At 36.7% G+C, this 14,498-nt stretch overlaps 1 protein-coding gene across 1 annotated transcript; it reads right to left on the bottom strand.

Annotated features, from left to right (window-relative positions):
- Window positions 1-1,752: 1,752 nt before the first annotated feature.
- LOC129234189 (fibroin heavy chain-like) lies at window positions 1,753-14,148 on the bottom strand. Its single transcript, XM_054868104.1, has 7 exons — window positions 13,995-14,148; window positions 13,844-13,920; window positions 11,430-11,516; window positions 10,551-10,625; window positions 9,241-9,354; window positions 4,964-4,991; window positions 1,753-3,234 (listed from the first exon to the last, which is right to left on the bottom strand). The coding sequence occupies exons 1-7, from the start codon at window positions 14,047-14,049 to the stop codon at window positions 2,129-2,131; spliced, it is 1,542 nt and encodes a 513-aa protein (XP_054724079.1). The 5' UTR covers window positions 14,050-14,148; the 3' UTR covers window positions 1,753-2,128.
- Window positions 14,149-14,498: the final 350 nt, after the last annotated feature.

Below are 14,498 nucleotides of genomic sequence, written 5' to 3'. Positions count from 1 at the left end.
CATTACAACTGAATAAGTAATCCAAAGGGTTTCGTTTCATTAAGTATAAACACGGGTGTTGAAACTATTCACGCTTGAACACACAATATATATCTAATTATGGTCGCATTGGAAATTGTAAAGAAGCAAATGGTTATTAACTAACTTAATAGCTGCGTACATCGTATAAAAAATCAAGGGCAGTCCAAAATGCAAAGGCGTAAAATTAGTTTCGACACATTTTACTACTCTCTAGACATGAAATAACAAGCGATCCAATGCTAAACAGTTGCTGACTGCAGCAACCATAGATAAGAAAAAAAGAAGTTCTCGTTATTTCCGACTCATTGGCGCCTGTGTTGGAAGGATGAAATAGGTTTCGAAGCGTTGCGTCATCACTTCCGCTTCTAGATATCTTGAAATAACAAAAAGCTTTCTGAATATTGAGGAGTTCGCTATTGGATGAAGGATTCCTACTATTTCGGAAACGTTTCCGATATATCCAGAAACGTTTCCGAAATTTGTTACAGTGTAGTAAAACAGTTCACGAGCTTTAAGAATTTCAACACGTGATAAGTATGAGCAAAAAAAAAATAAATAAATATTAGTCTTTCGAAATAGACAAGTAAAAAGTTTGTAATACCCCATTCGATTTTTTGAAGATAAGTACACAATATTAGTGTTAACAAACAGTGAGCGAAAAACGCTATTTACAGGAGTAAATAGTTGCAGAAAAAATTGCACAGTGCTGTGAAAAATACTCATGCAATACCTATGCGTGTATCCATATCAATATATGCCGTCGAAAGGGGTCACTTTGTGGTTTGTACCAGCATGGGGCTAGATTGTGCCACATTTCCCCTAAATTGTGCTACATAATATGCACTAAAGCCCCTACAAAGAGGTTAAACTTAGTTACACGGAAGCTAAACGAGAGAATAGCGCACTTTAATTCTTCCATTTGTTATAAAAACGGCATCATATATTTTGTTTATTTGTTTATTTAGAAGCTAAACAGTTTCACATACATAGAGGACCAAGCGCCTTGCCTCCGGAAACACACAGGAAAGATTTACAACTCAAGAGAAGGAAATGGATGCCTCACTTTTCAAATCGATTAACTCCATAAAAGAAAAAGTAAAGAAAAGTTATGAAGAAGATGATGTTATCCATAGGAGTATATAGGACCTCGTGTTACATTTTCTGCCATCACATTGTCAGAAATGTACTGAACCAAAACTTTAATATAAATTCACATACTAAGCACTGATTAAGCACTGTTGAAGAAGAAATGATGATTTTTTTAAAAAGTGGAGTTAATCGATTTGACAACTGAGGCATCCAAATAACACCTAAGGCACCGGTTTGAATCGAACCCACGACCCCTGGCTTTGAAGACGAAGCTTCTACCACAGAACCACGGAGGCCCCCATCCTATAGTTATGTTACCATCTATGTAGCACATTCCTACCCTTGCAGCAACAAAGTCACCCAATTCGACGGTATGTTTAAAAAAAATTATTTAGACGAAAGACTAATTGTTATTCCTTTTCCTTAAACTCCAAAGTGGTAACGTGAGCGGTTGAGCTGCTATTATAATCTAATTTGAATAACTCTCAGCACTCCATTGGAAAGCTAATAGAGACGTACGCCCAAATGGTTTTTTCCCTAGATTTGAGTTTTCTGGCACCACATGAAGTGGTAAAAAGTTGCGCTAATAGTACATCATACAGAATAACAACTCTCAATGCAGTAAAACGAAGTTACACAGAATTTTGATTTTCTTCTCAACAACATATCTTTTAATAAAGTACAAAAAAAAAAATCGACTAAATATGTTTCATTTTATACCACTTATCAGATTAAATACCAATTATATAGTCATATTAGCATTTTAGCAATATAAAGCATAGGTCAAATAATATAGCACAACCCTTTAACATCAGTAAAATTTTCTTACATTTATATATTATGCATCTTTTTCTTTTTTTTTCATTGTAAAGCCAGCTGTCTTGAAGTATTTTTTTCAACACACCACTTTAGAAGGATAATTTTAACATAACAAGTAGATACAGTTACAAGTAATTTTGAAGGTTACTTTTGTTTTGTTTGTGCAGCAGCTTTTTGAAACAAAATTAGCCATGTTTGATCACACTCCTGCCCCTACAGAACCAGCTTGTTCTTCTTCAAAAGCTCCGGCATCTTGTTCTGAAAAATTCATCAACCCTCCACTTCCTCCACCAACAGCGGAGTCACCATCCCCTCCTGAGTCGCTACTTCCTGCTCCTCCGTTGCCTTCTCCATCGTTTTCTCCACCATCATCTCCTCCTTCACCACCGCTGGATCCTCCATTGTTCTCTTTGTCACCATCCCCACTGGCACTTCTGGGGCCGATTCCCGAATTTCCCCCGGATCCGAGACCTTCTCCGGAACCGAATCCCGAACCTCCTCCAGATCCTTGTCCGAAGCCGCTTCCTGAGCCTTGTCCGGAGCCGCTTCCTGAGCCTTGTCCGGAGCCGCTTCCTGAGCCTTGTCCGGAGCCGCTTCCTGAGCCTTGTCCGGAGCCGCTTCCTGAGCCTTGTCCGGAGCCGCTTCCTGAGCCTTGTCCGGAGCCGCTTCCTGAGCCTTGTCCGGAGCCGCTTCCTGAGATTTGTCCGAAGCCGCTTCCTGAGCCTTGTCCGAAGCCGCTTCCTGAGCCTTGTCCGAAGCCGCTTCCTGAGCCTTGTCCGAAGCCGCTTCCTGAGCCTTGTCTGAAGCCATATCCTGCTCCTTGTCCGGCTCCAGATCCTGAGCCTTGTCCGAATCTATATCCTGCTCCTTGTCCGGTTCCATATCCTGCTCCTTGTCCGGTTCCATATCCTGCTCCTTGTCCGGTTCCATATCCTGCTCTTTGTCCGGTTCCAGATCCTGCTCCTTGTCCGGCTCCAGATCCTGAGCCTTGTCTAAAGCCATATCCTGCTCCTTGTCCGACTCCACCTCCTGAACCTTGTCCAAAGCCATAGCCTGTTCCTTGTCCAACTCCACTTCCTGAGCCTCGTCCAACTCCACTTCCTGAGCCTTGTCCACCGCCATACCCGACTCCTTGTCCGAATCCGCTTCCAGAACCGCTTCCGTATCCATATCCTGAACCTGTAGCAGAGCCGGCTCCTCTTGCAGAAACGAAACTACTACCGGATCCTGCACCTTCTCCGGATCCATATCCGTAACTGCCTCCTCTTCCAGATGCAGATCCTTGTTGTATTCCAAACCCGTAACCTGAAAGGAACGTTCAGTATCTCAATAAGGAAATAAATAATGTAAAACTTTTACATAATCCTTTCAACAATCAGTCATTAGTTAGCCCTGGAGTGGGTAGGATAATCTAAACAGTCGTCTCATTGCAGTGTCGGACCTTCGATTTTTCCACGCCAAGGCAAATTTTGAAACTGACCCTCTAACTCATGTACCTTCAAGTTTTTACATCGAGATTCAACGAAAAAAACGCATACACCAGAAAAGGTATGAATTTGACACCCCCGAGAATTCACCTCTCGGGAAAAGAGCCCGGCTAACTACCTCTCCTGTTGACCTGACACTGTCTTACTGGAAGGACATATATATAGTTAATAATCTTTCATATGTTCGCAAATATTAAAGTTGACCAAACGATTGATAATAATAACCAAATTCTGCTAGCAAAATAGGAATTTTATGAGTTAAATGTATGTAATTTAATTAGTTATTAATATAAAAAAATTTTAGTTGAAACTAAAAAAAGTAAAAATAAATATTATTATTAATACGAAAATGATGGCCATAAAAATAGTATCCAATGACACGTTTTCAACCGTCAAGTAAAGGGAAATGTTACACGTCAGTTAAAAGCATATCCCTCACATGATACCTCGAGCTTTCATATAGCTGATATTTACGGATAACATTTCAGAAGACAGAGCAATGTTTCCCTACTTCTAGAACATTTTGTTTTGGCAAAAAGACGGAGAGATTTACGACAAAGGGTTCAAATTAGCTGTTTTACCAGGTGGACATCTATGCGCATAGGACGAGGGTGTTTCCCGTTGACCAACAAATACCAAGGATGCCGAAGATGAACTGCTGAACACTTAAAGTAGACATCAAATAGACAGCGTAGGGCCTATTTCTTGGGCTTGTTTTATTTCTATTTACTTGCTTTTTACAGCCTCACACATATCAGATTTATTGCAAATGGTGACTAGATTATTTCATTTTGACATCTAGAATATTTATTCCGAGCGTCCTCGAGACATCTAGGTTTAGGTTCTTGTGTCTCGCTCTTTCTCTTCATCTCAATCCAATCGAGCATATTCAGAGACATATCCGGGCGAAGTACTGCGGCGTTACCACCGCCTTTCTTAAGAATCCATGACTTGAAATAACAATCACAGTCAACTCTCGATAACTCGAAGTCCCGAAAAACCGGCTAAAACGTTTGAGTTATTGGTAGTTCGAGCTATGGGAAGTTTCCACAACAGTCTCAAGAGTTTGGGACACGATGAAAACTTGAAGATAAACGAATATTTGAGTTATAAGCTTCGAGTTAACGAGATTCAAATGTATTGTAGAACAGGGTTTCCCAAATTCACATGAATTAATAGTATTGCATCCGTGGAAAACATGTGGGTAACAGACTTACTCGTTCGAGAGAGAACCACATACATAAAAACCACGAATTATTTCCAAAGAATTTTTTTAATGTTTCCATATAACCAAATTGATGCACTAAATCGTCTTTCCATGTTTTTCAGGTCATTTAAAAGAATCACAAACCTCACCTACATTTTTTCTTGCCAAATTATCTGTAATACGATTAAATACACATTTCTTCCCTTTTTATTTGCACATTTAAGTTTTCTCATCAGTGTATATAATTCACCAGACGGTGCTATTAAAAACTGTTTTGCACATAAGTGCAGCAGAAAAAGATAGAAATGTAATTTAATATTTCTAATGAAATGTACCTTACCTACAGCACATCGCCCTCCGAAGCATTGCTGTGAAAAGAAAAATAGATTAATTAGCGTTACCATTTATTTATTAGCGAAAATTTAAAATACAAAAATAATAAAACTAATAAATTTTTGTGAAACTGATCGAAGGGAGAAAAATTTAATGTGGTACTCATAACCTTATACTACCTAGAACATTTTTGAAACCTGCATATTTTTCTACGATACAGTATTTTCGAGAAAAATATATTTCCTTTACATACCTATACAAAATAAAATATTTTTCTTATTGGTGATAGCTTCTATAAAGATACTCATATGATTGATTAAAAAAAATCGAAGTTCAATAGATCGAAGTTCAATAGTTGTCATTTACAAATTGCTTTTGCATGGTGAACATTTGTTCTTGTAATGTACATCATTCTTAAATTTACACTTTCTATTAACGTTTATCCTACTTACCCAAAGAAGTAAAGGTCAATTGAAAAATGATTATCGGAGTAAAAATTATAAGCAAAAGTTTTATTTTTAATGCAAGAGTTTAAATGAAATTTCATTAAAAACAATAAAAGGCAAATTAAAAATAACTTAAGAAATTTATCTAAATTTTGAAATACTAGGGGGCTTTGCCACCTGCTCGTTAACACTCACCAACCCCCAAACCTTTGCAATCTCATTTGATTCACAAAACATAAATCGCCAATTAGAAAGAAACAGGTTAAAACGCATTATGAGCTCCCTTTGGAGCAAAAAGCACCCCTTCCCCGGGTTTCAAAATAATTTTTACCAGCTTGCAGAGCGATATGGGCTAAGAGGCTCCTGAGCATTGCAAAACTGCAGTTGTGTACGTTTGAGAAGTCGCTTTCATATTCGTGGTCTCTAGTAATATATTTTGCCCTTTAGCTCGGGGCTTGAATTGAGTTGGACCTAAGATTTTCCGTTAAAATCGAAACCCTTAAAATTTGTGAATAAGAAAGAAGAAAGAAACGAATCGAAAAGACGTGACTATGGCAACGCCAAATAAAACATCAATAATTTGATTGGAAATGAGATTTTTTGAATTGAGTAAAACTGCTAGTAACTTATTACTTTCTTCTATATCTAATATATAGAAGAAAGTATTGGATTCGTGCAAATTTTCGAATTTCGAATTTTGACGGATTCGAACGTTTTGAGGTGTGCTGAGTCCATTTCGACCATTTTTGGAAAATGTCTGTCTGTGTGTGTGTGTGTGTATGTGTGTATGTGTGTGTGTGTATGTGTGTGTGTGTGTGTATGTGTGTGACCAGTTTTTTGTGGCCGCTCTACAACAAAAACTACCGCATAAAATCAAACGAAATTTAGTACACATATGTGCCCCTATGTGAACTTGTGCCCATTAGTTTTTGGCGCGAATTCCTCCAAGGGGGGTGGAGCAATGGGACGTTTTTTGAGTTACGCGTGCTTGCTATTCCTCAGGAAGTAACTGGCGGAATCAAACAAAATTTAGTCCATATGTTGGTATTAACAGGAACAGGTGCTGATTCAATTTTGGTGTCAATAACTCAAACGGGGGTTGAGCTATAGAACGTTTTTTGTCGTCAATTGTGACTGCTGTATCTCAAGAAATAATGAACGGAATGAAAGAAAAATTTATCGGCAAGTAGCCCTTAGTGGGTATAAGAACTGATTTTATTTTTGTGTCAACAGCTAAAAAGGGGGTAGCGCAATCACCCGTTCTTTTTTTCCATTTTGAGTGCTCTATCTCAAGAAGTAATGCTACGTTGTGGTTGAAATTTGGAATATATGTGAATCCATATGTAAACAGGCTTTGGTTCAATTTTGACGCCGATCGCTCCAAGAGGTGTTGATTTTTTTTTTTTTTTTTTTTTTTTTTGCGAATAAAAAATATTTTAATTAATGCAACAATAAGAAAGATAAAACATAATAGATTGTCGTCTGCGTATTTCTCGTGATTTTATTACTTTCTTCTATATCTAATATATAGAAGAAAGTATTGGATTCGTGCAAATTTTCGAATTTCGAATTTTGACGGATTCGAACGTTTTGAGGTGTGCTGAGTCCATTTCGACTATTTTTGGAAAATGTCTGTCTGTCTGTGTGTGTGTATGTATGTGTGTGTGTGTGTGTGTGTGTGTGTGTATGTATGTGTGTCACGTCTGTGTGTGACCAGTTTTTTGTGGCCGCTCTACAACAAAAACTACCGCATGAAATCGAACGAAATTTGGTACACATATGTGCCCCTATGTGAACTTGTGCCCATTAGTTTTTGGCGCGAATTCCTCCAAGGGGGGTGGAGCAATGGGACGTTTTTCGAGTTACGCGTGCTTGCTATTCCTCAGGAAGTAACTGGCGGAATCAAACAAAATTTGGTCCATATGTTGGTATTAACAGGAACAGGTGCTGATTCAATTTTGGTGTCAATAACTCAAACGGGGGTTGAGCTATAGAACGTTTTTTGTCGTCAATAGTGACTGCTGTATCTCAAGAAATAATGAACGGAATGAAAGAAAAATTTATCGGCAAGTAGCCCTTAGTGGGTATAAGAACTGATTTTATTTTTGTGTCAACAGCTAAAAAGGGGGTAGCGCAATCACCCGTTCTTTTTTTCCATTTTGAGTGCCCTATCTCAAGAAGTAATGCTACGTTCTGGTTGAAATTTGGAATATATGTGAACCCATATGTAAACAGGCTTTGGTTCAATTTTGACGCCGATCGCTCCAAGAGGTGTTGATTTTTTTTTTTTTTTGCGAATAAAAATATTTTTATTAATGCAACAATAAGAAAGATAAATCGTAATAGATTGTCGTCTGCGTATTTCTCGTGATTTTAATTGTATGGAAATGATAGGAAATGTTATCCCAATGATTTAAAATTTTTAACTGTTGCCATCTTATGTTTGTTAACAAATAAAATATTTGTAATTCATTCAAGCAAGGCTTTTAAAATAACTTTCAATTTTCGCTCTTTGCTTTGCTTTTGCAATAATTCAGACATTGGGATAGTCGTCAAGTTTTTGCATGTGTCATTTTGTTTTTGTTGGGAATATTGCTTCCTCGTCAAGCATGGGGAGGGATCAGAAAAAAAAAAAAAAAAAAAATATAGAAGAAAGTTTCGTGATGGCCACAACATACTAGTAATTGTATGGAAATGATCGGAAATATTATCTCAATGATTTAAAATTTTTAACTGCTGCCATCTTATGTTTGTTAACAAATAAGATATTTGTAATTAATTCAAGCAAGGCTTTTAAAATAACTTTCAATCTTCGCTCTTTGCTTTGCTTTTGAAATAATTCATACATTGGGATGGTCGTCAAGTTTTTGCATATGTAATTTTGTTTTTGTTGGGAATACTGCTTCCTCGTCAAGCATGGGGAGGGATCAGAAAAAAAAAGAAAAATATAGAAGAAAGTTTCGTGATGGCCACAACATACTAGTTTTTCTTTGGAGATAGAATCTAAGTTTTTAGACCATAAATCGCCGTTTCGTCACATACTCGCCACATCAGTTTTCCATAAACTCCTCACAAAAAAGTGGATTATTACACACGAAACTCTCCTCATACACAGTGAAAAGGTTTAAATTTGAAAAGTCCCCCCCCCCCTCCTCCAAGGTCATCATTCCAGATTTTTTCCGAGGGGGGGGGGAGGATATATACCAAATGCATGTTTTGGGAAAAGCAGCAAAACATATAAACAGTTATATTTTTTTCAAAACTATGTGTGTGGGGGGGGGGGAGGGGGATCAACATGCTCTAACGACAGTTCACAATACGGCGATAGGAAAAAACGACATTCAGATTACCATGGACCGCACGCGTGATGCCCTCCAACTGCTTACTGAAATGCCCCATCTCTTGTCTAACTGATACCAACCTCCCAAGATAAAATGTCCCTTCCCTCAAAAAGGTTCGTAACTGTGCGCGACCATTACTGGTACTTTTTGATCTTACCTCGTACAAACGCACCTACTTGTGTGTTCATCAGAAAACAAAGGTTGATTGAAACTTTTTTTTTTTCAAATTTCGGGTTGGTTTCTGGTGTTTATTTATGTTACAAATAACTTAATATGATTTAGTGGCTATTGAAAAAGATGATGCTCGCGAGAGAGGATACAGTAGTATATTGTTACTTGGACTTTTGTAGTGACTTTTTATTTGCGCTGTAAATGTTTTTGAACAAGTACTTAGGTTGTCTAGTTTTGCAAACACTCTTGTTAACCTTCATAAAATTGCAGATAACAAAGAAATCAAGGATAATTTTTGAGTAAATTAACTGTATGGTCGCACTCACCCCTAATCTGCTATCATAAGTATAACAGCTTGTTCCAGTTGGTCTGTCTTCTTCGAATTGTACACATGGAGCGTCCATCGCCACACACAGCAAGACGCATGGATTGGCAGGATTCTAAAGCGGATTCATAAGCATTTAGCTGAAGCAACAAACTTTAAATGTGCTATACCGCTCTGTAATTTAGATTATTAAAATAAGTTTGAGTAAATAGAGCGGTTTAAAATTGAATTCTTAGTAACTAAATGAGGCAACTTGATTTTTATTTAATGCCAGAAACTCTAACCACAAAATAATCTGTACATGCATAATGGATATGCATTATCCAGCATTTTCCAACCCCTTTCCACTCTTACAAAACCCTTTGCCGGTTAAAGGGAGCGTTAACGTATGAGTAATAATTTTTTTTAAATCATTTTCAGAGTCAATATACTTATGTGAGATTATTAGAAATAAAAAAGATTTTTTTAATTTTAAATAATGGCGTTTAAAGGTAGCAATCTGATAACAAAGCTCAGAAAATCATTGGAGTCTATGCCTTTCTATAATTTTGACTCAACAAAAACTGCTTCAAGAAACTCATTAAAATGCATGAATAACTGCCGAAACGTCCCAATAGTTTATATAAAGAGCATATGAAATTAAGAATAAGCCATCACACCGTTGTCACCAATTACAGTTTCCAGTAGATGTTTTTCTTAATTTCTAAACTTAAGAGAGTAATACACACACGGTTCCTGATTTTTCTTGGAACCACTGGGTTCAAGGAAGCCTGGTTGGGAATTGCTGCATTATTATACTTAAGTAGTTATTAGAGAAGCCGCATTCATATTTTTATACTTGATTGAACATCAGCAAAACGGCAAGCAGATATAAACTAATCATATCCATTGAATTAAGACCTCCATTATAACACAAAGATTTCAATTTAATAAAAAGCTGTTCATTTTTTATTATTGGTTTAAAGCAATTTGTTTTTCTTTCTTTTTTTTAAAAACATTTTCATAAATACTATGCATAAATCAAATTCTAAGACTAGAAAATACTAAAAACTATGACGAAATAGCAGATTTTTTTTTTTTTTTTTTTGTTCAAAGAGAAGATAATAAAAAACTAAAAGTTAAATGAATGCTAGAATCAGTTAAAGTTTGAGCGAAAATATAATGTTAAGTATGAATAACGAATTTAGCCACTAACTGAAATGCAAATATTTCAATAAGTTTACATAAAGCAAACGTTAGTATTTACGTGCCATTTTTTCACAAAATATAATGCCAAATTTAATACAATTAACAGACGACTTGTAAAAATACCTCCAGCCCAATAAAGTTAGGTCCGTATTGAGGCTCACAGCTGAACGAGTACAAGCAATCGCCCTGGTAGCATACCTGGTAAGAAGAAATAATAGAACAATATTTATATTTGAATGGGTAATTCATTTCCAAATCCACAAACCAGTAGTAGGGTGTAAAGATCGGTCGCCACTCGCCACGTGGTGTCCAAGAAAAAAAAGTGGTGACTATGTTAACATCATTCACCCACTCGGTTGTCGTTCTTCCCAACTTCACCTATGTTATCAATAGTCTATTATATCTCAAAAAAAAAAAAAAAATTCACCCCCCAACTACATATCTTCTCCACGAGCAGTGCCACGTCTAGTATTGTACGTTTGTCTAATAACGTCCGGAGCAGATGACAAATTTATAGAATTTGCAATCAAAGTTTTTTTTTTTAATTTAATTACTGCCAAGAGATTTTTTTCCCTTAGGTAATAAGTTATAGAGGAGTAAAATTATGAATGAAAATATGAATAACAGTTTTAAGTTGTCAAAAAACATTTTTCTCAGAAAACTGGAATAATTTCCTGTTCGCATAATTAACGCTTGGTAAAATAACTATTAACCTTTATTCAGTGGCATTTCTACCACGGGTGTCACCAGGCGGCGATAATATATAATGCCCCCCTCTTCTCCCTTCTCTGGAAAATAAAAAAAATTGACTACCAAGATATTCATAGATGCAGATTTGATTTTTTTTCAAGGAAAAAAAAACGATTGCGGTCTTTTTTAGAATGATGCAGTTTTTTGCCACAAAACAAACACAGCTGGACGTAGCTGGTGTAGACTAAAATATAGCATTCATTGTATAGTTAGATCAAAACGGCATTTGCGAGTTATAATTTCTCTTCTTACCTTATCCGTGCTGCAGCTTTTGAAGTTTTCCTCAACTTCATATGAATATTCGCCATCGCACACGCAGGCATAAGAGCAAGCAGTCAGCTGGAAGTATAAAAAAGTATAAGTAGGAGGGAGTAGGATCAGAGTTGATCAAATTTCACCCTATTTCTGTGTGTTTTCGATGAAACTCGATATTAAAACTTGAAAAAAAAAAAGGATAAGGATGGTAGTTTGAAGATTTGCATCGGCTCAGAAAAATTGCAGATCCAGGTGTTATCTCAAATAATAATCTTATTTCTTTACTAATAATAAAGCTGAAAGTCTGTCTGGATATCTGGATCTCTGTCTGTCTGGATGTCTGGATCTCTGCGACGCGCATAGCGCCTAGAGTGTTCGGACAAACTTTCATGAAATTTGGCACAAAGTTAGTTTGTAGCATGGGAGTGTGCACCTCGAAGCGATTTTTCGAAAATTCGTTTTTGTTCTTTTTCTATTTCAATTTTAAGAACATTTTACCGAGCAAAGTATCACAACGTGGAAGATTAAATTATCACAACGTGAAACCGTAACATTGGCGAGCAAATGAACATAGCAAATTGGCGAGAAATTCGTCATCCATTATTTGTAAATATACAGGTGAACCAAATGACCTTTTAATTTTCAACTACGGGCAAAGCCGTGTGGGTACCACTAGTTGATAATATTAGGGAAGATTTGTCGAATGAGCGAATACGCCAAAGGTTTTACCTAAGAAAATCAGACAGTTTAGCAAGCTCATATTTCTTTTCTGTCTATGTAATCTAGCAAAGCGCCAGGTTTAGAGGACAACAAGTATTTAATTGGAGCAATTAAATTAAGCATAAAATAGAAGTAAGTGTATCTCTTCACTTTGAGCACGCGATCATCATTATATAACAATTATACTTTGCAATTAAGGACATTATTATGGAAAATCACGCGATGTAGTCAGCTGCTTTTACTATTTCCCGCATGTTTCTCACATAAATCAAAAGTACCGAATTTTAGTTCTATATTTAATTTCTAAAAGTGAAGTAAAACAGCGAAAAGCAATTTGGATGCAACAGTAGAAAAAAAAACAACATTAAAAATGCTCAAACTATCGACCATTTTGCAGACACGTGTTTCGGGATTTCAGGAAATCTCTTTTTCAACGCAGAAAAGTGAGCTTTTAGATGTGAAACCATCCGACTACACAGATTGCAGACATACGTTGCGGAGTTTCTAGCAGAGCTGCGGAAACGCAGGAAAAATTATTGACTCCTGCTCGAACTCCGACACAGGGATTTTTAGAGCCTTCGACTTCGACTCCGACTCCTTTGTCTCAAAATCAGTTCAATTCCTCAAGCACTGGCAGAGTTGCGAACTTAGATGAAAAATGACCGAGTTCGACTTCGTCTTCAACTTCAACTTTTGAAATTTAAAATCTTCGACCTGTAACTTCGACTCTTTCGCCCCAAAATCAGTATGACTCCGACTCTTCGACTCCGATTCCGACAGTGTCTCTGCAGCCCTAGTTTCAAGGAACCCCGAAACCTGTGACTGCAATCTGGTGCTAATTTGAATTTCTAAAGTTGCTTTTCCTACAGTTAGTTGACTGCGCAAAAGGTATTTACTCATTTCCGATTGGAGGATGGTTTAAGTAGTATGATGTGCATGGGCGGAATACAAAATTACGTTGAGATTTTTGGAGTGAAAGTGTCAATCACAAAAAACATTGATAATAGCAAATGTGTGCAATGATTTCAACTTCCATTTTGAATTTTAAGCACTGAGTATCCACAAGATAAAGCAGTGTTTTAAGATGAAAATGAAAAAGATGTTTTAGAATTGCCTTTGGAAGGGATGTTAAACCCTGACTAATTTAATAAGATATTTTATGTTTATAATTAAATAAACAATTTACTGTCAGGTACACACGTGACTCATGAGCCCGGTAGCAGAAATAGCGCGACGCTCTTGAGGAAGTCTGCAGACTATTTCTGAATTAGAACGATTTTTTCTTCACATTCTTCGCCGATGCTTTAAATCCAAAAAAAAAAAAAAAAAACATAGTGTCAGAATAAAGCAGAAAGAAAACGCAAGTGCAAAAATGAACCTAAATATGTGAAGGGGTCCTCATTGGCTGAGAAGTCCAAGGCTTCGTTTGGTAGCCACTACTTGCTCCTCGGTTTCCCATTTTATTTTAAAGCTTTTTAGCCTTCTTTCCACTTGTAGTTTTTAAATTTAGTATTTATATTCAGGCATTCCTTGATGTAAAGTAAGTGCCACAGTAAATATAATGCTGATTTACTTTGCAGACTACTTTCAAGTTTTTTTAGTTCGCTTCGCAGACTGCAGAAAAAAATTCTGCTACCGGACTCGTGAGCTTTTAATTTCATATACCCAAGAAATACAACATTCTACATCACCTGTATATAGCTTTTCTGAGTACAATTCGGTCTGGTAAAACTTCCTTCACATTTTTCCAAACACAAATCCGTCTGACCTAGAAAAACCAATTAGAAAATTACATTAATTACCCACAAACGAAAATTGTGTCAGTGTATTAGAATGACTTACCCCAAGCTTCAACTATAAACATCAACAATAAAAGTGAGAGGCAAAAGGATTCCATCCCGATTCAACAAGTGATTAATGGCGCGATGTTCAACTCGCCACCTTTTGCTAGACTTAGATATATAACTATGCTTTTACAACAAATTCAAAAGTCCACCTGCTGCTATTAAATTTTTATGATACCTCCAGCAGCATTGCAGCATCCTTTGTGGCTCAAACAACAGGAACTTAGATCCACCAGAAAGATGTCTGGAATTGCTTCCGATGTTTGAAGTTGTTGCGTGCGATAGATATCTAAGTGATTTCCCTAGCGCTATCGAGTTATCGTTCGTTACTTGCGTTTTAACCGAAGAATGCACGCAGGAAACGAATTGGAAGATACTTGTGCAATGGTGTTGAGCACCGGAACGTTAATGTAGTACACACAATGTTAAAATCTTCCCCCACCCCCTCTTTTTTACTTTGATCTATTTTGTGAAACTAAAAACTTTTTTGACCACAAATTCT

Source organism: Uloborus diversus, chromosome 1 (genome assembly GCF_026930045.1).
Source record: "Uloborus diversus isolate 005 chromosome 1, Udiv.v.3.1, whole genome shotgun sequence".
Taxonomy (NCBI): Eukaryota; Metazoa; Arthropoda; class Arachnida; order Araneae; family Uloboridae; genus Uloborus; species Uloborus diversus.
This window is presented reverse-complemented; position numbering and strand designations above follow the sequence as displayed.

Excerpts from the sequence above, each read along its gene's own strand:
- LOC129234189 (XM_054868104.1), bottom strand. The coding sequence starts at position 14,049 with ATGGAATCCTTTTGCCTCTCACTTTTATTGTTGATGTTTATAGTTGAA. Across the intron at positions 13,921-13,994 it reads GTTTATAGTTGAAGCTTGGG|GTCAGACGGATTTGTGTTTG; the intron begins GTAAGTCATTCT and ends TGGTTTTTCTAG. Across the intron at positions 11,517-13,843 it reads CTCAGAAAAGCTATATACAG|CTGACTGCTTGCTCTTATGC; the intron begins GTGATGTAGAAT and ends TTATACTTCCAG.